This window comes from Lucilia sericata, unplaced genomic scaffold, assembly GCF_015586225.1.
Source record: "Lucilia sericata isolate MDLA Ls3-8-SP2 unplaced genomic scaffold, ASM1558622v1 Contig001250F_arrow, whole genome shotgun sequence".
NCBI lineage: Eukaryota > Metazoa > Arthropoda > Insecta > Diptera > Calliphoridae > Lucilia > Lucilia sericata.
In genome coordinates, this window is record NW_023995204.1 from 106036 (window position 1) to 131154 (window position 25119).

A 25119-nucleotide genomic window follows, 5' to 3' on the forward strand; every position below is an offset into this window, starting at 1 on the left:
TTTTTTTTTACTCAACTTTATAAACACACACTTACGAAATCTATAAAACTTAACAACAATTTAAATTAAATAATCACTAGTTCATTAAATACAATAAGTAGAACAGAAATTAAGATTTCATTTTCTGTAGCTCTTGTAAATCTTCTTGTGGCAAGTCCTTGTCGCCATAGCCCCAGACTTGATCTTTGTGGGCATAGTCATCGCTAAGGAAACGAGTACCATCACCACATTTTAAGGCACGTCTTTTGATCATATCGGGAGAGACAAATTTACCTAGAGGTCGAAAAAAATTAATAAAATTAGAATTTTGTAAATATAATAAATAAAATAATTAGCTTTCGTCTATAGTCTAGTCTATAGTCTAGTCTATAGTCTAGTCTATAGTCTAGTCTATAGTCTAGTCTATAGTCTAGTCTATAGTCTAGTCTATAGTCTAGTCTATAGTCTAGTCTATAGTCTAGTCTATAGTCTAGTCTATAGTCTAGTCTATAGTCTAGTCTATAGTCTAGTCTATAGTCTAGTCTATAGTCTAGTCTATAGTCTAGTCTATAGTCTAGTCTATAGTCTAGTCTATAGTCTAGTCTATGTCTAGTCTATAGTCTAGTCTATAGTCTAGTCTATAGTCTAGTCTATAGTCTAGTCTATAGTCTAGTCTATAGTCTAGTCTATAGTCTAGTCTATAGGTCTAGTCTATAGTCTAGTCTATAGTCTAGTCTATAGTCTAGTCTATAGTCTAGTCTATAGTCTAGTCTATAGTCTAGTCTATAGTCTAGTCTATAGTCTAGTCTATAGTCTAGTCTATAGTCTAGTCTATAGTCTAGTCTATAGTCTAGTCTATAGTCTAGTCTATAGTCTAGTCTATAGTCTAGTCTATAGTCTAGTCTTAGTCAGTCTATGTCTAGTCTATAGTCTAGTCTATAGTCTAGTCTATAGTCTAGTCTATAGTCTAGTCTATAGTCTAGTCCTATAGTCTAGTCTATAGATCTAGTCTATATAGTCTAGTCTATAGTCTAGTCTATAGTCTAGTCTATAGTCTAGTCTATAGTCTAGTCTATAGTCTAGTCTATAGTCTAGTCTATAGTCTAGTCTATAGTCTAGTCTATAGTCTAGTCTATAGTCTAGTCTATAGTCTAGTCTATAGGTCTAGTCTATAGTCTAGTCTATAGTCTAGTCTATAGTCTAGTCTATAGTCTAGTCTATAGTCTAGTCATAGTCTAGTCTATAGTCTAGTCTATAGTCTAGTCTATAGTCTAGTCTATGAGTCTAGTCTTAGTCTAGTCTATAGTCTAGTCTATAGTCTAGTCTATAGTCTAGTCTATAGTCTAGTCTTAGTCTAGTCTATAGTCGAGTCTATAGTCTAGTCTATAGTCTAGGTCTATAGTCTAGTCTATAGTCTAGTCTATAGTCTAGTCTATAGTCTAGTCTATAGTCTAGTCTAGTCTATAGTCTAGTCTATAGTCTAGTCTATAGTCTAGTCTATAGTCTAGTCTATAGTCTAGTCTATAGTCTAGTCTATAGTCTAGTCTATAGTCTAGTCTATAGTCTAGTCTATAGTCTAGTCTATAGTCTAGTCTATAGTCTAGTCTATAGTCTAGTCTATAGTCTAGTCTATAGTCTAGTCTATAGTCTAGTCTATAGTCTAGTCTATAGTCTAGTCTATAGTCTAGTCTATAGTCTAGTCTATAGTCTAGTCTATAGTCTAGTCTATAGTCTAGTCTATAGTCTAGTCTATAGTCTAGTCTATAGTCTAGTCTATAGTCTAGTCTATAGTCTAGTCTATAGTCTAGTCTATAGTCTAGTCTATAGTCTAGTCTATAGTCTAGTCTATAGTCTAGTCTATAGTCTAGTCTATAGTCTAGTCTATAGTCTAGTCTATAGTCTAGTCTAGTATAGTCTATAGTCTAGTCTATAGTCTAGTCTATAGTCTAGTCTATAGTCTAGTCTATAGTCTAGTCTATAGTCTAGTCTATAGTCTAGTCTATAGTCTAGTCTATAGTCTAGTCTATAGTCTAGTCTATAGTCTAGTCTATAGTCTAGTCTATAGTCTAGTCTATAGTCTAGTCTATAGTCTAGTCTATAGTCTAGTCTATAGTCTAGTCTATAGTCTAGTCTATAGTCTAGTCTATAGTCTAGTCTATAGTCTAGTCTATAGTCTAGTCTATAGTCTAGTCTATAGTCTAGTCTATAGTCTAGTCTATAGTCTAGTCTATAGTCTAGTCTATAGTCTAGTCTATAGTCTAGTCTATAGTCTAGTCTATAGTCTAGTCTATAGTCTAGTCTATAGTCTAGTCTATAGTCTAGTCTATAGTCTAGTCTATAGTCTAGTCTATAGTCTAGTCTATAGTCTAGTCTATAGTCTAGTCTATAGTCTAGTCTATAGTCTAGTCTATAGTCTAGTCTATAGTCTAGTCTATAGTCTAGTCTATAGTCTAGTCTATAGTCTAGTCTATAGTCTAGTCTATAGTCTAGTCTATAGTCTAGTCTATAGTCTAGTCTATAGTCTAGTCTATAGTCTAGTCTATAGTCTAGTCTATAGTCTAGTCTATAGTCTAGTCTATAGTCTAGTCTATAGTCTAGTCTATAGTCTAGTCTATAGTCTAGTCTATAGTCTAGTCTATAGTCTACTATATCTAGTCTATAGTCTAGTCTATAGTCCAGTCTATAGTCCAGTCTATAGTCTAGTCTATAGTCTAGTCTATAGTCTAGTCTATAGTCTAGTCTATAGTCTAGTCTATAGTCTAGTCTATAGTCTAGTCTATAGTCTAGTCTATAGTCTAGTCTATAGTCTAGTCTATAGTCTAGTCTATAGTCTAGTCTATAGTCTAGTCTATAGTCTAGTCTATAGTCTAGTCTATAGTCTAGTCTATAGTCTAGTCTATAGTCTAGTCTATAGTCTAGTCTATAGTCTAGTCTATAGTCTAGTCTATAGTCTAGTCTATAGTCTATATAGTCTAGTCTATAGTCTAGTCTATAGTCTAGTCTATAGTCTAGTCTATAGTCTAGTCTATAGTCTAGTCTATAGTCTAGTCTATAGTCTAGTCTATAGTCTAGTTTATAGTCTAGTCTATAGTCTAGTCTATATTCTAGTCTATAGTCTAGCCTACAGTCTAGTCTATAGTCTAGTCTATAGTCTAGCCTACAGTCTAGTCTATAGTCTAGTCTATAGTCTAGTCTACAGTCTAGTCTACAGTCTAGTCTATAGTCTAGTCTAGTCTATAGTCCAGTCTACAGTCTAGTCTATAGTCTAGTCTATAGTCTAGTCTATAGTCTAGTCAACAGTCTAATCTATAGTCTAGTCTATAATCTACTCTATAGTCTAGTCTAGTATCTAGTCTATAGTCTAGTCTATAGTCTAGTCTATAGTCTAGTCTATAGTCTAGTCTATAGTCTAGTCTATAGTCTAGTCTATAGTCTAGTCTATAGTCTAGTCTATAGTCTAGTCTATAGTCTAGTCTATAGTCTAGTCTATAGTCTAGTCTATAGTCTAGTCTATAGTCTAGTCTATAGTCTAGTCTATAGTCTAGTCTATAGTCTAGTCTAGTCTATAGTCTAGTCTATAGTCTAGTCTATAGTCTAGTCTATAGTCTAGTCTATAGTCTAGTCTATAGTCTAGTCTATAGTCTAGTCTATAGTCTAGTCTATAGTCTAGTCTATAGTCTAGTCTATAGTCTAGTCTATAGTCTATATATAGTCTAGTCTATAGTCTAGTCTATAGTCTAGTCTGTAGTCTAGTCTATAGTCTAGTATCTATAGTCTAGTCTATAGTCTAGTCTATAGTCTAGTCTATAGTCTAGTATACAGTCTAGTCTATAGGCTATTCTATAGTCTAGTTTATAGTCTAGTCTATAGTCTAGTCTATGGTCTGGTCTATAGTCTAGTATATATTCTAGTCTATGGTGTGGTCTATAGTGTAGTCTATGGTATGTTCTATAATCAAATAAGAACTAGATTAATGTATTTCTAGATTTAACTCATTGCAAATACAATATATAATTAGAATTAATTGTAACCAATTCCATCCAAAAGAAATAATACTTACGTCCTGTGGCCAAACCTAAACGAGCACATAAATCAATAAAACCGGTAGTAACATTCAATTTATAGTTGCCAAATTCACCAGTTTTATAATCCCAGGGGAATACATGGTGATAGTTGTGCCAACCTTCACCCAAAGCCAAAAACGAAACAATGGGGCTTTCAACTGGGCTAATGTTCCTAGAATTAAAAAAAAATTATTACACATTCAGATTACCGCAAACTAAATCAAATCTTCTTACTTGTCATATGGCTTCTTGCCCCACATATGAGCTACACTATTCACAAAGAAGGCCACGTTCAAAGTGGACGTAAATCTCATATTGAAATTAATCCAGAAGGAACTCCACAAACATTCATTCCAGAAATACCAGGGCACCAAAACAGGTAGAGCAATTGAACAAACGGCAAATAAGGGTATAAACCATTTACGTTGGAACATCACCACACCATCATTTTCCAAATCGGACATATCTATAACTTTACGTTTTTCCTCCACCTTGGGGTGGGCGGTCAGGAAAAGCCAACCAACGTGAGCAAAAAAGAAACCTCTCTTGGCATTGTGAGGATCGGCTTCAGTCTCCGAAAATTTGTGATGAATTCTGTGATCTAAAGCCCAAGTATAGGCATCACGCTGTAAGAGTTTAAAAAAGTTAAGGATTTATTTGAATGGTAGATGGCTGTTAAAAAATCTTACCTGTCCCGCAATGGTGAATAAAAATATTAATAAGATACGTAGAGGTAATGAAGCGTTATAGGATTTGTGTGACCACAGACGATGTGCTCCGGCTGTGATGCCAATACCCGAACCCCATATGGTAAAGACAACTGGAAATAAAAAGAAAAGTACATTTGAATTTCTGACATAATTAACCCTATTTATCTTAATATTACCCTAATTCAAGAAGTTTTAGATATATCTAGAGGGGCAAATATCTTTTATAGTAGAACGTGGGTACAACATAATATACAAAATTGGCCACGATTAGCTGTTGCGATATCTATATGTTCCATTTATACGTTCTATAGATATCGCAACAAAAACAAATAATTTTAAAAGCCTATAACAGATCAAAGCAATTTGGTAGATCCCGTTCTGAAATTAAGCATATTGCAATGAGAACATTGATCAGCATTGATCAAAACAAATAGTATACGGATGGTAGGATTTAAACAATGAGCCTAGTATGGTTTTTATATCTACTTATTCTAATATTCCTGGAAATTTTCGGTCAATACTACCATCTAGCAACTTTACTGTAATAAATACATCTCACTCTTCTGGGAGTTCCATTCCCCTAGAGGTGTATAGAAGGGTTATGTACAATCTGTCCTCTCCCAGCTATAGTTTTACCTCAAGTGGGGATGGCACATAGTCTTGAGAATCTGACATTCTCCCGAACCAAAATATATACAGTAGTTTTCCCCTAAACCAAAAAACAATCCATTAAGAGAATAAATATTGAAGTTATAGTGCAGGGCCAAAGTAACCCAGTACCAGCAACAAGAGTTGATCTATTCGCCAGTCATGTGTTGTGATTATGCTGCGATCATGAGCAAATGACTAGCATGGATGTCAAGGTGCAAGGTGTTCCCCTTTGGTATGCAGAGTTATTGCCCTTGGGAAAAAAATAGAGGAAAAAGATTAGGAGCTCTAAAAAATCTCAGTCTATAAATGCAGGTGAGGTTTTTGACTTTGATAATAATGGCACCATCGAGCCAAATTACAAAGAGGATGCTGTAAAACAAATGGCGAAGGAAGTGAGTGATAGCATTGCTAAGCTATCGGCAAACAAATAACGACTATCTGGGGCACAGTGGAGTAAATTGAAGATGATATTCCAGAAAATCATATTGAGTCAATCGGAGTCTCTTACAATATCTGAAGAAATATAAGCCAAGCCATACCTCACCTAAAGAAGACTTAAACCAGCGAGTATGGAAGAACGACATTGGTTTTTACGTTCGGGACGATCTCAGCTATGCAGAATACGATACCGGTAATCCGACAGTTAAAATCCCAATAGATCAGCTCAATAAGGTAAAAAATAATCAGCATGGGTGTGATGATCATGAGAATGACATCTCGGCAATGAATTTGTATCCTGAAGAACTTAGTGAGAAAAATAATATCCTCCCTGGGACATCAGGTTGGTCAAGAAGAGCGATCTTCACTTGTCCTCAAAGGCTATTGTCTACATAAAACGATGCGGTAGTATATTCTCGGGTCAGATCATATGATACTCTAGTTATGAATAGTGTGAAGGGTATTATGCGTTTGTGCTGATGTTTGTAACGCACTAAAAAATTAGTACTATACCCACCTTTAAGTATACCGATCGACTCAGAATCACTTTCTTACATGTTTTTTGTTGAAAAACTGACTTTCCTAAAGTGGCTTTAAATCGGGTTAAATATGGACCGTTCCACATAAAATTATATAAAAATTATTTATATTGAAGAGGATCAAATGAGGACCGATCATTGCGAAAACCGGCAGTTTTATCAACGCTTGTGCATAAGTATATTACTTAGTTCTACCGATTTTTTTAGTATATTTGACATAATTATGATCTAAAAAGCCCAATCCTAAGGTCGGTTATATGGGGAAATAATGAACCATTTTCAGTTGGCGTTTCTGCCAAATTTTATCAAATTGTAATATGTTTTCTCTAATTCTTCAGAATATGCTAAAAAAGAAAAAAAAATATCTTTTAACAGAATCGAAATTTATTCTCTCACATAAACTGAAACAATAAAATTGTTAATTGTTTCGGTTAAAGTTCACATTTATTTTAAAACACACATAAATACACATTTTGCATATTATTTTTTTATTAAATTAAAAAAACATCAGTAAAATTTTGTGGGTCTTAGATCACTCTCAACTATTACAACATTGAAAATGTGTGTTGTTGTGTCATCGTTTAATTATAGTACAGCAACAACGAGACGTAATAACTTAAAGGTGGGCTGTATAATAGGTATAAATGTTTGCATGAAAGTAAGGTTAAGTTGAATACGTACATATTTTTAAGGTTAAGTAGAAATTTTAAAGGTTTTTTTTATGAAATATATGTACGTAACTACAAAATAAAAACTTTGTAATACGAAAAGGGCTTTTGGAAAACGAACTGCTCCACTAAAGGTCTGATGCAAACCTCTTTTATAAGTTGGTCTGTGAACAATGTGTCACCAAAAGGTATTCACACAAACAGTTCTACGGTATTGTTATCTCGATTCTAGATTCATTCAATTATGTGAATTAGGGAATCAAACAATGGGCCTCCAAGTGTACACGAGCGACGCATGACGAAAAATACATAAATCATTTTTCCCCAGTGTATTTTCCAGACATAATATTTATCGAATAACACAAACTTTACACATACATACATATGTACATAATTATCTAGTTAATTGTCAATATCTTTTGGTATGTCAAAATTCGCATTAATTTTATCTTTCGAATAAGTGTAAACAATATTTATCTACAAAGTCATATATTTTTTAATATTTTCTGAAATATTAGTATAAAACACATTTTTGTTATCTATTTTTGCGAAAAAAAAAACTTTTTTATTATTTCTAATTATATACGAATAAGTATGTTGTACTACAATAAAAGTGGCTATAAAAACGTTTCATTATGATTTTTTATACCCTACACCACTTTAGTGGGGAGGGTATATTGGATTTGTGCTGATGTTTGTAACATACAAAAATATTCGTCCTAGACCCACCTTAAAGTATACCAATCGGCTTAGAATCGTTTTCTGAGTCGATTAAGCTATGTCCGTCCGTCCGTCCGTCTGGCAGGCTGGCTGGCTGGCTGTCCATGTAAACCTTGTGCGCAAGGTACAGGTCGCAATTTTCAAGATAATTGGATGAAATTTGGCACGCACGTTTTATTTGACCCAAGGACGAAGCCTATTGAAAATGGTTGAAATCGGTCCATTATTTCACCTAGCCCCCATAGAACAGAACCCCCCGAAAAGGGCTTTTGAGCTCATAATTTTGTTAAATTTACAGATATATCGATAAAATGCGGCACAACTAAGTTTTATAGAAGTCTGGATGACCCTGCCAAATTTCATAAAGATCGGGCCCCATTTGACCCTAGCTCCCATACAAAGTCCCCTTCAGAAAATTACATGAATGTCCCAAATTAACTTATAAACACAAATATCGCGATGAAATTTAGCACAATAAAATATTATGTAAATATAAATATATTCACAAAATTTTATCGGGCTTGGTCCATATTTGCCCCTAGCCCCCATATAAAGCCTCTTTCAGAAAATTAGATTTTCATCCATAAATTGCTTAAATGTATCGGAACAAGGGAATATTGAAGATAAATGCTTTATTATGAAAAATAAATCACATTTAATATTCATAACTGGTGTAGGGTATCATATGGTCGGCCACGCCCGACTATACTTTCTTACTTGTTTTTTCTTAAAGTTTTGTAAATTATTTTAGTACATACACTAAAAACGTTAGTGTTGTCTGTCTGTAGCATTAAAGTGTTAATTGATATTGTCCACACTTTTGGGTGTTAAAGTGTTAAAGAGTTGGCAACATTGTTCTACGATCAATGTTCAGTTGAAATATTCGAGCGGACAAACAAATTTCTAAATAAATGAAATAAATATATAACAAAAATAAATATATAGAATAAAGAAAACTATAAAATAGAATATTTATTAATGGATTTTAATTTAATGGTTTCCAATTAAGGAGTCTTGTTTACGTATAAATTTATCACATGTACACAATATACATATGAATTTAGATTGAATGTATGCTTGGATGGATGGATGGATGAAAAACATACATACAATTAATGATACATTAGATGTTCACGTGCTCGTGTATGTGTGTAAAATTGTTAAGATCAACGTTTTTCAAATGGGGATCCATAGCAACATTTAAGGAATTCCGAAACAATAACAAGAATTAAGAATAGTTATTGCAAACACGGAGAAAAACTAACTACATATAGACTAGACTAAAGACTAGACTATAGACGATACTATAGACTAGACTATAGACTAGACTATAGACTAGACAATAGACTAGACTATAGACTAGACTATAGACTAGACTATAGACTAGACAATAGACTAGACTATAGACTAGAATATAGACTAGACAATAGCCTAGACTATAGACTAGACTATAGACTAGACTATAGACTAGACTATAGACTAGACTATAGACTAGACTATAGACTAGACTATAGACTAGACTATAGACTAGACTATAGACTAGACTATAGACTAGACTATAGACTAGACTATAGACTAGACTATAGACTAGACTATAGACTAGACTATAGACTAGACTATAGACTAGACTATAGCCTAGACTATAGACTAGACCAGGGGTCGGCAAACTTTTGAGTCGGAAGAGCCAAAAATTACAGTTTACAAAACATATGTTTTAAAAGAGCCACAAAATTGTTGTTTATTAAAACTTTACAAATACTTTATGAATTCACTTCAAAAACATAAAGTTGGTTTAATTATCTACAGGACATTCTGCAAGGAATCTTTCTTAAAGATTTTTGACTACAAATACTTTTTGAATTTATATGGGTCATTCGAATGCATTTTTTAAACACTCGTTATATAAAAATATAGAAGTTTATTAGAGTAGGGCGACAGTGTTATCATTTAAGAGGCATTTGGAAACATATCAGGAAATGTAAAAATCACGAAAATTGATGACGCAGCTAATACAATATAAAGTAATATATTAATTTGGCGGCAATCGAGGCAATCATTTCAGAAAATGACTAACGATCATAATTGACTTAACAGTAGCAATATAAGAACAATATCTATCTTCCAAATTTGACTTTAACGTTCATAACTGTCTTAATAATAGCAATATTATGACAAAATTCAACACAAACAAAACATAATTGACCAATCCCCTTTTAAAAGGTCTACTTCGGAAAATAACTTTAATGTTCATAACTGATTTAATAATACATATTAGTATAGCGACGCAATTGGACACAAACAAGTATTATAGGAACGAAAATCTCTCTCCAAAATTTTGTAAGGATCAGTTCATTGTTGACCATACCCCCATATAAATTCTTCTTCAGGAAATGACTTCAACGCTCATAACATGCTTAATAATACCAGCATAGTGGTGAAATTCATCATAAACAAGTTTATAGGAACAAATGTATCTATACCAAATTTAATAAGGATGGATTCAGAATTGACCGTACCCAACCATATAGTGTCCACTTTCGAAAACAACGAAAAATACAAGTATAGTGATGAAAATCAACACAAACAAGTAGGATCCAAAATCTCATTACCAAATTTTGTAAGGATGTGTCGGTCCATAATACACTGTAAAACGTTTCTAAAACGCGCAATATTTAAATATTGAAGTTTTTAAATAGAACAAGTTTTTAGTATTTACCCAGCAAAAACTCGGTAATGGGTTGTACTTCCATAACCACTTACTATTCAATGACTACTACTTACCGTCTGCATTACATAGAAGTACTCTAGTAATAACTTTCTTATAATCTGATATAGAAGTACTTAATTTTCGGCATTGTCATTTTGTTTGCACATTTTATTTAATTGCAGTTTAAGAATTGTGTTTTACAAAAAATAAAACAAAATTAATCTTGATGTGAAAACCATTATTTGATGCGCACTAAAATACCTATGCAGTGTGTAGAACATTTGACTAAAAAATCGAAGTCCCTGGTTCGTATTCTAGCAGGCTCTTTTTATTATTTAAAAACAAACACGAAAATTTCGGAATGTATGATCATGTTTTACATTTTATCTAATGGCACTTCGTAGGAGCGCTCATGATACCCCATCGTTTATAGGGAACTTTTCAACTAAAAATTTAAAGAATTAAACATTTTCTTACAATACTAACTTGTACATGGAACAAATTCAATAGGAGAGATAGGTTTGTATAGCTTTAGAAAGTTTGGATCATAACTTGTTGTTTAAAGTTTCACAAACGACTCTCAACTTTCATTTGTTAGTTGTCTCACATGCACAAGGATTAAACAAAGTTGAAATATTGTGTATATTGTAGAAACGTATGCGAATTGTTTTGTTAGTTTTAACAAACACTGCTCGGTAATCTATTCAGAAAGATTTTTATATATGTATATATTTTTTTTATAAAATAAAAAAATTACGTATGAAACTAAAGAGCCGTAGCTCCACATCCAAAGAGCCGCATTTGGCTCGCGAGCCGTAGTTTCCCGCCCCTGGACTAGACTATAGACTAGACTATAGACTAGACAATAGACTAGACTATAGACTAGAATATAGACTAGACAATAGCCTAGACTATAGACTAGACTATAGACTAGACTATAGGCTAAACTATAGCCTAGACTATAGACTAGACTATAGACTAGACTATAGACTAGACTATAGACTAGACCATAGACTAGACTATAGACTAGACTATAGACTAGACTATAGACTAGACTATAGACTAGACAATAGACTAGACTATAGACTAGAATATAGACTAGAATATAGACTAGACAATAGCCTAGACTATAGACTAGAATATAGACTAGACTATAGACTAGACTATAGACTAGACTATAGACTAGACTATAGACTAGACTATAGACTAGACTATAGACTAGACTATAGACTAGGCTACAGACTAGACTATAGACTAGACTATAGACTAGACTATAGACTAGACTATAGACTAGACTATAGACTAGACTATAGACTAGACTATAGACTAGACTATAGACTAGACTATAGACTAGACTATAGACTAGACTATAGACTAGACTATAGACTAGACTATAGACTAGACTATAGACTAGACTATAGACTAGACTATAGACTAGAATATAGACTAGACTAGACAATAGACTAGACTAAACTAGACTAGGCTATAGACTAGACTATAGACTAGACTATAGACTAGACTATAGACTAGACTATAGACTAGACTATAGACTAGACTATAGACTAGACTATAGACTAGACTATAGACTAGACTATAGACTAGACTATAGACTAGACTATAGACTAGACTATAGACTAGACTATAGACTAGACTATAGACTAGACTATAGACTAGACTATAGACTAGACTATAGACTAGACTATAGACTAGACTATAGGCTAGACTATAGACTAGACTATAGACTAGACTATAGACTAGACTATAGACTAGACTATTAGACTATACTATAGACTAGACTATAGACTAGACTATAGACTAGACTATAGACTAGACTATAGACTAGACTATAGACTAGACTATAGACTACACTATAGACTACACTATAGACTACACTATAGACTAGACTATAGACTAGACTATAGACTAGACTATAGACTAGACTATAGACTAGACTATAGACTAGACTATAGACTAGACTATAGACTAGACTATAGACTAGACTATAGACTAGACTATAGACTAGGACTATAGACTAGACTATAGACTAGACTATAGACTAGACTATAGACTAGACTATAGACTAGACTATAGACTAGACTATAGACTAGACTATAGACTAGACTATAGACTAGACTATAGACTAGACTATAGACTAGACTATAGACTAGACTATAGACTAGACTATAGACAAGACTATAGACTAGACTATAGACAAGACTACAGACTAGACTATAGACTAGACTATAGACTAGACTATAGACTAGACTATAGACGAGACTATAGACTAGACTATAGACTAGACTATAGACTAGACTATAGACAAGACTACAGACTAGACTATAGACTAGACTATAGACTAGACTATAGACGAGACTATAGACGAGACTATAGACTAGACTATAGACTAGACTATAGACTAGACTATAGACTAGACTATAGACTAGGACTATAGACTAGACTATAGACTAGACTATAGACTAGACTATAGACTAGACTATAGACTAGACTATAGACAGACTATAGACTAGACTATAGACAAGACTATAGACTAGACTTATAGACTAGACTATAGACTAGACTATAGACTAGACTATAGACTAGACTATAGACTAGACTATAGACTAGACTATAGACTAGACTATAGACTAGACTATAGACTAGACTATAGACGAGACTATAGACGAGACTATAGACTAGACTATAGACTAGACTATAGACGAGACTATAGACGAGACTATAGACTAGACTATAGACTAGACTATAGACGAGACTATAGACTAGACTATAGACTAGACTATAGACTAGAATATAGACTAGACTAAAGACTAGACTATAGACTAGACTATAGACTAGACTATAGACTAGACTATAGACAAGACTATAGACTAGACTATAGACTAGACTATAGACTAGACTATAGACGAGGACTATAGACTAGACTATAGACGAGACTATAGACTAGACTATAGACGAGACTATAGACGAGACTATAGACTAGACTATAGACTAGACTATAGACTAGACTATAGACTAGACTATAGACTAGACTACAACTAGACTATAGACTAGACTATAGACCAGACTATAGACTAAACTATAGACTAGACTATAGACTAAACTATAGACTAGACTGTCGACTGGACTATAGACTAGACTATTTACTAGTCTATGGACTCGACTTTAGACAAGACTATAGACTAGGCTATAGACAACTGCTTAAGCTACAGTATCGGTTCTAAAGACTATTGGTATATATTGTTTTCTACTCACCCCATAAAAACGTATAAAACTTAGCGGAGAACAGCAGATAGAAACCATACAGACCACCGACATGTAAAATAATTGTGCTGCTAAATCTGGCCATCTTATTTTTGCTTTAAATTCCTTTTCAGGCTCTTCCACTTGCTTTTGCTGCTGTAGCACCTCTTTGGCGGCTGCTATTTCTTTGTACACAGCATTCTCTTCCTTATAACCTAAATTATCAACTAAATCTTTGGCTGTTGTATCATTTTGTGCATCAACTGTTGTTACTTTACGTTGTTTAATACTATTATTGTTGACTGTGGTTGTTTTAGTATTGCCATTGCAATCTAATTGTGTTTGTTGTTTTAGATTTGTACCACACGCAGAGACATCACCATTGGTGGTGGCATCATTATTGGCTGCGGTACATGGACTAGACGAACATGCTGTTGAGGTATTGTTACCATTTGCCGATGTCGTGGGTGTTGAAAGGCACATTGTGTATGTATGTGTGTTTTTGGGGGGGATGTTGATAGTATGGTGGTTTTGCAGAGAGGAATTACATTAACTGGAAATATAACAAGAGGAAAGAGATAGAGAAAGGTGAACATTTATTATGAATAAAGTGGTTTTTAATTTATTGAGTGAATTTTAATTATTTTTATTAAAAAAGGAATTGTTATTTATTTCATCAGTATATTAATTGTTTAAGATAATTTAATAGATTTAATGGACATCCTAAACTTATGAGTACGACACAAATATTATTCAACCCCTACTTTAGGGATCTATTAATTTATAGAAACATTTTTGATTCTACACTGCAATTCGACTGAAATATACAAGTTCCAGTGCACCGCAAAATGAAATCAAATCTATTTAAAATACAAACTATTAAGTCATTTTACTGGGTGCAATAGAACCCATATACAAGTATAAAAAAAACTAATTATAGATTTATAACTCCTTCATATTCTAAGTAAAATAAATGGCCAAAAAACTAATAAACTTAAAAAAACAAATGAACTGATAACAGAACACCTGCTTATCTATTAACAAAAAATATATTAAAAAAACTACGCGGAATGAAAACTAATGGAATCATAGACATAACCAACCCACTATCATAACGTTCCATTATGAAAAAAAAGTATATAATCTATTGGATTTTTATCTTTCAATGGAAAAGAAGCTAGACATGCACACTAACTAACATGACAAGCACTCTAATAAATCACAGACATGGGACAGTAAAATAATTATTTAATCGATTTTGGTAAAACCTACAAACAAAGTCCTAATTCATTTAGAATTATTATCCTTTTTTAGAATTATGGTTTGATGTTACTAGCAATTTGCAAAATGTTAAATTAAACAAAATAAAAAAAAACTCATTTATAATGAATATTTATTTTAGATTCACAGACAGTTAGTTACCTTCATATTTAGTTTTATGTTAATGTGTAATTAGTTTGACTGTGACCATTAGCTACAGCAAAAAAAAAGTATTCATTCATTTAGATATTTATTCACGTGTAGTTTTGTTGTTGTTATTATTATTATTATATTATTGTTGTTTATTTACAATTCTGTCTGTTAATGACTAATAACGGTGTTTATTTTTTAATATTATAATGACTTATTTATTTCACTATATATTCTCCAGATACTTTACCCTACAGATACGAATAGTCATGTACATATAAATATAAACGCCCTGGTAACTAAATGTTCATTTTTGAAATGTTATTTAATACTTAAATAGTACGATAGATAATTTTTTAGAAATTCTAAGAAAATTTGTATATATAGGGAGGTATATGTATATAAATTTCTTTATTTTATTACAGCTTATTTTGACACTTATAGTCATAGTAATCACTGCATTATCGAACGATTTGTTTCTTTACACACTGAGGCTTAAACCAATGATTCATCATATTCAGCCCGATTCAGGAAGATAATAAAGAGCCTAAAATCGAAAATATTTTGTCACTTGTAATACATTTAGCAGCATTTTCACAATGTCATACAAAAATTGTCTTAAGTGGAAAAATAACTACCAGTTAAACGATAACTGGAGGTGATGAAAATGGGGGTTAAAGAAACAAACATAATTTTAAAGTCGGCTCACTAGTGTATTTATTAATTACTCTATTGGCCAGTCTATTAACAAATCTAAGGATCAGTCTATTAATTAATCTATATTATCTATATTAACCTATTAACTAGTCCATTGACTAGTCTATGGGCAAATCTATTGACCAGACTTTGGATTGATTAACCTATTAAGATATATGTACTAGTCTACTGACAAATCTATCAAATCCTATGATATAGTCTATCGACTAGTTTATGACTAATATGTTGTCTAGTCTGTGGACAAATCTATTGACCAGTATATGGACTAATCTATTAACAAATCTAAGGACTAGTCTATTGATTAGGCTATGGTATAGCCTATGGACTAATCTATTTATTAGCCTATGCACTAATCTATTCACCAGTCTATGGACAAATTTATTATTGACTATTCTACTGACTAATTCAAAAGTCTATTGACTAGTCCTATGCAAAGGTCTATTAACAACTTTATGCGCTAATCTATGGGCTAGCTATGGACTAAGCGAAAGACGAGGCGTGGGGCGAAGGGACCGACGAGGCAAGGACAGAGGCTCGGGACAGAGCGAGGAAAAAAGCGAGGCGCGCAGCGAGGACGAAGAGACGGGGGGACGAGCCGAGAGACCAAGCGAGGACGAGGCAGGGGAAAAGGGGAGGGACAACGCCAGGGAGCAAGCGAAGAACGAAGCGAGGACGAAGCGAGGGACACGGGACGGAGGAGCCAAGGCACGGGGGGAGGAGAGCGAGCGAGCGAGCGAGCGAGCGAGCGAGCGAGCGAGCGAGCGAGCGAGCGAGCGAGAGCGAGCGAGCGAGCGAGCGAGCGAGCGAGCGAGCGAGCAGCGAGCGAGCGAGCGAGCGAGAGAGCGAGCAGCGAGCGAGCGAGCGAGCGAGCGAGCGAGCGAGAGAGCGAGCGAGCGAGCAGCGAGCGAGCGAGCGAGCGAGCGAGCGAGAGAGCGAGCGAGCGAGCGAGCGAGCGAGCGAGCGAGCGAGAGCGAGCGAGAGCGAGCGAGCGAGCGAGAGCGAGCGAGCGAGCGAGAGCGAGGAGCGAGCGAGCGAGCGAGCGAGCGAGCGAGCGAGAGAGAGCGAGCGAGCGAGCGAGCGAGCGAGCGCGAGAGCGAGCGAGCGAGCGAGCGAGCGAGCGAGCGAGCGAGCGAGCAGCGAGCGAGCGAGCGAGCGAGCGAGAGAGCGAGCGAGCGAGCGAGCGAGCGAGCGAGCGAGCGAGCGAGCGAGCGAGCGAGCGAGCGAGCGAGGAGCGAGCGAGCGAGCGAGCGAGCGAGCGAGCGAGCGAGCGAGCGAGCGAGCGAGCGAGCGAGCGAGCGAGCGAGCGAGCTAGCGAGCGAGCGAGCGAGCGAGCGAGCGAGCGAGCGAGCGAGCGAGCGAGCGAGCGAGCGAGCGAGAGAGCGAGCGAGCGAGCGAGCGAGCGAGCGAGCGAGCGAGCGAGCGAGCGAGCGAGCGAGCGAGCGAGCGAGCGAGCGAGCGAGCGAGCGAGCAGCGAGCGAGCGAGCGAGCGAGCGAGCGAGCGAGCGAGCGAGCGAGCGAGCGAGCGAGCGAGCGAGCAGCGAGCGAGCGAGCGAGCGAGCGAGCGAGCGAGCGAGCGAGCGAGCGAGCGAGCGAGCGAGCGAGCGAGCGAGCGAGAGCGAGCGAGCGAGCGAGCGAGCGAGCGAGGAGCGAGCGAGCGAGCGAGCGAGCGAGCGAGCGAGCGAGCGAGCGAGCGAGCGAGCGAGCGAGCGAGCGAGCGAGCGAGCGAGCGAGCGAGCGAGCGAGCGAGCGAGCGAGCGAGCGAGCGAGCGAGCGAGCGAGGCGAGCGAGCGAGCGAGCGAGCGAGCGAGCGAGCGAGCGAGCGAGCGAGCGAGCGAGCGAGCGAGCGAGCGAGCGAGCGAGCGAGCGAGCGAGCGAGCGAGCGAGCGAGCGAGCGAGCGAGCGAGCGAGCGAGCGAGCGAGCGAGCGAGCGAGCGAGCGAGCGAGCGAGCGAGCGAGCGAGCGAGCGAGGCGAGCGAGCGAGCGAGCGAGCGAGCGAGGAGCGAGCGAGCGAGCGAGCGAGCGAGCGAGCGAAGCGAGCGAGCGAGGAGCGAGCGAGCGAGCGAGCGAAGCGAGCGAGCGAGCGAGCGAGCGAGCGAGCGAGCGAGCGAGCGAGCGAGCTAGCGAGCGAGCGAGCGAGCGAGCGAGCGAGCGAGCGAGCGAGCGAGCGAGGCGAGCGAGCGAGCGAGCAGCGAGAGCGAGCGAGCGAGCGAGCGAGCGAGCGAGCGAGGAGCGAGCGAGCGAGCGAGAGCGAGCGAGCTGAGAGAGAGAGCGAGGAGCGAGTCTGAGCGAGCGAGCGAGCGAGCAGCGAGCGAGCGATCGTATCTATCTATCTATCTATCTACTCTATCTATCTACTATATATCTACATCTATCTATCTATCTATCTATCTATCTATCTATCTATCTACTATCTATCTATCTATCTATCTATCGATCTACCTACCTAAGCCTCTAAACCGATTAATTTAAAATTAATGGGTATATAGATCTTTACGTGTAGAGTCCTCTGGCTAATCTCTGTTAAAATAGTAAGTGATGTAAAGTCCCACCCTATATTAATCCCAATAGAAATAAGTCTATCATGCCTCTTTTTTGTAATCGTATTATAACTAGGTTCATTTAAAACAATTTGCAACAAATTTCCCCTTAGATTTAAATGTTAATTTATTTTTCAATCGTTTAATTATAATTCATTATTCTATCTCTGATTTCTATTACATTATAAAAAAAAAATTACAATTCAAATTATACGGCGTATTCGTAAAAGCACTCTAAAAGGTATTAATAAATAATAATAAACATTAAAATAAATAAATAAATTGTGTAGGATGTTAAATTACTACACATGTCAGCACAAATGTTGTACAAACATATAAAGTTTAAATATTGGCGGCAAAAATGGTTTGTGTATAATTGTAAAGATATACATACATATGTATTTACAATATTACGTATAGTTCTACGAAACTTTTCTCTATATGTAGTATTTATTTTATTGTTGTCAATATCGCATTTTTACGATAAGAATTACAAGTTTATTTAACTGTTTACGCAAGATAAGCATTTTTTTTTCTAATTTGTAAAAGTGTCTATGTATTTACCGGCATTTTAAAATTAATGAAAAATAACAGTTATAAAGTCGATATCATCTTTAAATTTTGAAATTACAATTATTCTATTTTTAAAGGGATAAGGGAAGTGTAAGTTAACGAAGAAGGTTTGTTTAATGCTATTTAGGGAAATTTTTCTAATACTATCTGTATTTGGTGGACTAAAAAAAAGGTCCTATCTATTATAAACTTTTAGAGGGTAGCAGTACCGAATGCAACTAATACGCTCTCTGGGATACGCTTTACTTTAGAATAGGCTAACCGCTAATGAGTGCTTTACGGAGTTTGTAATTAAATTCAAGAATTAGATAACAATTGTTGTCCCTATGCATTCATATGAGGACAGTTATCTGGATCTTACGTTATTTACTTGTATTGTGTAAGTATTAGTTAAGTTTTCCTATATATATTTTTTACAAATACCATCTACCAGTGTTTATGTTCACTATTCACTATATCCCTTGGGTGTCGTTAACTATTCAACACATGTTGTATTTTTTTGAGTATAATTCTCAAATGGTTTATTATTAAATATTTAATAATTAAATAACATGCATTTGTGTGCTTTTGTTAAAGAAAATATAAAGTGATTTATAATAAGTTTATATTTTTTATTACACAATTCCCAGTCACTAATATTTTTTTTAGTTTTTATATATAAGAACCATACATGTACATATGTTTGTAAGTATTTTATTTTGATTCGTTTATGGGAGGTATGTTTTGATCTTAACAGACGTATAATTAAAAATATAAATAAAACAGTGTGTGGTCCATATTAACCGCAATTTTATAACCAAAACATAAACAAATTTTGTTATAAAATATGTTATTTACAAAAAATATATAAAAGTTTAACAACAGAAATTTCTTAATTTAATAAATAAAAGCCTTTGATTTCTTTAAATTTCGCATTATACACGTGAATGTTATTAATTTAGACTAGAAATGATGTAATAAATATAAATGCAATAATATAATTCGATAAAAAGTATTAAAAATAACTTTTTTTAAAAAAACAATCGAAACACAGACACACACAATCATATTGACAAACACTTGTTTGCTAATATATTAAATTGTAAACAATAATTGTATTCAAAATGTGTGAAATATTTTCAAGCATCAATCGAATGATTAGTCAGCTTTAGGTTTCGTTAAAAAAAAAGAAGACGAAAACAAGTAAGAATATTATATTCGGCTATGCCGAATCTTAAATACTACCTATTAAACATTTGTTGTAAATTTAATGTGGATTTATAAAATTTAAGTGAATTGGTTTGATCTCTTCGAAAGTTATAGCGGAAATATTTTCTCTTATTTACTTTATATGGAATTGTATTGCCATACTTGGTATATCTAGGAGATTTTAGACAGAAGGCCCCCTTAGTCTTAAGTCAATTATGGACTGTACAGAATTTGGTCAGTACAAAATTTTTTTCTTGATTTTGAAACGATTTGAAATTTTCTGTAAGAGGAGCCATAGGGTCAACTATGGATCGATCCTCCTGAAATTTTATTACAATCGCTGTATAATCAAAATATTTGTATGGTGACTATATGAAATCGTGCATAAATTTTACTCTTTTTAATACCAAATCGAAAATATTTATGGAAAATTCTCACGTTATCAACAGACGGACTATATTTTAAAATTTGGAGTCTTTGATGTGTTACAAATGAAATGTCAAACTAATTTACTTGTTTTTTGATGGTGGGTATAAAAAACAATCAAGTTTTAATAAACAAAATCGTTCTTTTCTACTTTCAGTGTTGGGACTTGTAGATGAAAGATGCAATACAGAGACATCAGCACTTGTTTTTTCAGAGAATGAAATCTCTTTCATAAAGAAACATATTTTAAGAGAAATTTAAATGTTTATAATTGATTTATGGCGGGATGTTTAGTGTCCAATGTCATAATGGACTATATATGGTGTGTTATAATGGTCATGTACTTTATGACATACTTGAAAGTGTCCTTGTTACCTTGATGAAAGACTCTCATCTGGTGGAGTCATATATATCCTCGGCCTTTTCTTGGAATGATTTGACCTGGGATTGACCAGGGAGCTTTATAATCTGGTACCGCGGTAACCGATAGCCCACAGGCCAGAGTTTCGGACTTTGTCTTGTCCCGGTTATTGGAAAGATCCCTTTGGCGTGCACTTGGTGGTTGTGGTTTAAACCCAAATTCATGGAAAGAGAATGTTGTATAAAAGACTGATGCACCGTAAAGTCCGCGGGATAAATTCGTAGCTGTTGCCGAGACAACAGATACCCCACAGAGGAGTGATTGTGGCACTAAGCGCGGGAAATGAGTTGGTGTCAACTGTATACGATGCGGAATAAGTCTAGGGGTATGCGGACCATAACCACCCGTACACTCAGAGTTAGTGTGTCGGATGTTTTTCTTAATGAGTGTGTCGATGAATGAGAAGTAGTGGATGAATGGAAGTGGATGTAAGATATCTTATACAAGTGATACCATTTAATTTTCCTTCATTGTATGGGTCTGTTTCTGATTTACTCTCTTCATACTAGATTTACAATAGTATTTCCCTGTGAGTCCTTGGCTTATTGATGAATTCGTGTTTCGTTCTATCGTGCTGTTGTCGACTCAACAGTGACCATCCCATCTGCGTGGTTGTGATGTTTTTGCATCTCGGAAGTTAAGCAACGGGTCAGCAACGGTCAAAGATAAGATAGCTCGAGTACTTGAGCGAAGGCCTTGTACAGGGATCGGCAGAATAATGTACAAAAATTGGCACCGGCGTGTAAGATACACAAAGAGACGAGCTTTTTTAGCGAGTCGTCAAAAAAGCTCATCCTGTGGATGAAAATTACCATCGTGGGATTAGGCCGTCAAGGCAGGTATTCACGTAAAGCACTTCGACTTCTTGTCCTAGTGTCCATGGACATTATGACACTTCAAAAGAGTTACAATGTCCTCTATCAAAGTGACATAAAGTAAATGGATCAAAAACGGCCGGTATTCGAAATACCGCAGAGTTTGAGAATACTGCGCGCTATCAAGAACCAGTTTTTAAAGGAATCCAAAATGCAACATACTCATACAAAGATGAAGCACTTGCTTCGTTCTAAAATCGAAACAAATATTCCAATTTCTGTTTTAAAACTTTCACAACGTCCATGGAAATTATAACACTTTTGAAAGTGTCATAACATTCATAGACACTATGACACTTTTTAGTGTGTCATAACGTTCATATGGACATTGTGAAATAATGTCGTTGATAAGGACCACTCATTACCAAGTAATGTATGATATAACTACGGGACATTACCATTTAAGACAAATGTTATTATCATACTAACATTATCATTCGTTTTTCTTAAATTTAACCCTGTAAATTAGGTTATAAACTTAATTATGAATAATTATAATCCATTTATTGTTCTCTTTATTTTGCTTAGAAATCATTTCTCAGAAATTTAAAGTTGATTTCTTCTCCACAATTTTTGCTTGCCATTTCGCCTCTTCCTTATTAATCAATTGAAATTTTGAAAAAAACACTATTAACATTATTTAAATGCCAATTTGAGTGTTATACATTTGTTTTCTTTAAAATATTAAATAATATTTGCCATACGGTTTATACATTTGAAAACATTTGTTTGAAATTATTTTCGAAATATGGCAAGATGATGTGCCATAAATATTATTATTCATGCAATGGAATTTTTTTTATAGAATAAGTATTATTACTGTAGTATAACAATAATAAACATTTCATTTTATTTACAATATTTGGCATATTACTTTAATGAAAATTTGTTAAAATTTATTACACTATTTGAGAGGTTATTTGGTTTTATTTGTAATGGCACTACTATTATCCTATCTTACTGTCATTCATTCAGTACACAAATGATCCAAGATCCTATAATAGACATACTTCCGAAAATCTCTCAAATGCTCCCACTATGAAAATCAGTCCATTATTAGATCTATCTAGGATCAGTTCACTATAAGTTCTGATATTTGAGAGACTATATTCATTATTCTATTCCTCAATGTAGAGGCGAAAGAGAAGTATGAATAGGGAGGTAGCTGTAGGCAACCTTAGCCTTTAAATAGAGGTGAGTGTTCAGACTCCGAATCCCAAAAAATAAAATGAATGTGAAGGATGAATGTACGAGCATAGCATAGTTTAAAAAATACTCCATAAAGGTACAGTTGGGTCAATCCCTAGACACTTCGAATGATATATCGTAGAGCTGAACATTGAGAAAAACTCCAAGATGTATATAAAAGCTCCCCGTTTTTCTTATACATATACTGAAAAAATCAATCCATAACTTTCTTAAAGAATCCTACGAGTGAGGGAACGAAGCCAGGAAAGCTAATTTGAAGAGGATCAGAAAAGAAGCACAACGCGAAAGAAGGCTTAAGCCTTTTTTCGATAGATGAACTCTTTGAAATCCACGGAATTTATGTCATATTGCTCTGGGACTTTGTAAAACCTTTGAAATTGTTATAACGTCCTGTGACTCACTTTAATTATCAAAACGTCTAAGGACATTATGACACGCCACCGGGAAAATGCTAATAGAGTAGTACAGTAAGGTACTGGTTCTTACCAATAGAGAGCGTGAGCAGCGAGTTAAACTGTCGTGTTATGATCCTGAAGGCACTCTGAAGAACTTTGAAGCTAAGGATTGGGTAGTAAATTGACGAATGAGCCCATATAAACAATTTTTGAAATCCAAAATTCTAAACTTTTCCTGAAAAAGTGGGGGTCATTCTAGACCTCCCTTGACTTACCCTGATAAGAACAACAAAGTATCAACGTCGGTGTCTACAGTAGTAGTAGCTACTACATGAAGGAGCCAAATCTAGTATATATATATATATATATAATTATACGTCATTAGGTCATTATTAGACTAAAGTAATGCAGACGGTATGTAGTAGTGATTGAAAAGTAAGTTATTGTGTAAGTAATATCATTACCAAGTTTTTGCTGGGTTATCTATTAATAGAATTTAGTTACCGAAATATGATTGTGGTACTCGTAGTTTTTTCATTAATTAAAAAAAAACTAGATATTTTATTGAAACTTTTCTAAAAAGTATAATTATCGATAAGTCTCGAAAAATAATAAAATTTAGAGAATTCTATGATTTTTGTAAAAATTAGAGATTTTCGTTTTTAAATTTAAAAAATAAAAATTTAAGTAAATTTTTTAAAAACTTAAAATTATGAAAAATTATCGTAAAAAATATAAATTTTCAAAAAACAGTAAGTTTAACGATATTTATTACGATTTTCCGAAAAATTTTAAATTTATTTTTTCAACAAAAAAATTTATGGAAGAAATAAAAAATTTATCAAAAATTTTCGTAAAATAAAATTATAAAAAAAATTTTTGAGAAAATATAGAATTTGTCGAAATATTTTGAACAATACAAAATGCATCTAATTTTTTTATAAAACAATAATATTCCTAAATCCTCATTTAATCAAACTGAATAATTTAAAATCTTATTCAAAATAAATTTTGAAATTTCAAATAATAAATAAATAAATAATTGCGAAATTTATGCAAATTTCGAAAACAAATTCACTAATTAACACAAAAGCCACGCCCTATTAATTGTCCTTCACAAGAATGACCCAAAAGTATGCAGCAAAATCTTCATTTCTTATATATAGTTCAATAAGAACTAATTAAAATATTATTATAAACAAAATGTATTTAAACACAAAATTTCCCAACTGTTTTTTTATTTCACCACAAAAGTAATTAGCTTTTATCTGTTTTTCTAATTTTTATAGTTTTACTGACATTTTTATAATTTATGCATATTTTTATTTTATTCACTATTTTTTATTTAATAATTACCATAAAAAAATCACAAATTAATTAACACTGATTAAAAAACTGTTTCACTAGAATTATTAACAACTTTTATTAGTTTCTTTCAAATAGTTTTTTTTAGTTAGGAGCTCCTATTGCTCTCTGTAATATTTTCTTTCAATTTCAATTAACATTAAAACTTTTTCTTAATTTTACTAATTTGTTTTCTTCGTTTTAATTTTTTTCTCTAAATTATTCACTCACTTTTTTTTGTAAGCGTTAAAAGCGTCTTTACTTAACGAATTCTCTCAACTAACTGCCGG

The 25119-nt window shown here is 34.7% G+C and overlaps 1 protein-coding gene across 1 annotated transcript; it reads right to left on the reverse strand.

The window, feature by feature from the left end:
- On the reverse strand, positions 1-25119 carry LOC119610617 (acyl-CoA desaturase). The gene is given in 7 exon segments (XM_037965909.1): positions 1-273; positions 4040-4215; positions 4278-4669; positions 4733-4863; positions 13747-13812; positions 13815-14287; positions 24842-25119. Coding segments are annotated over 6 exon segments (1332 nt in total). The 5' UTR covers positions 14218-14287; positions 24842-25119; the 3' UTR covers positions 1-109.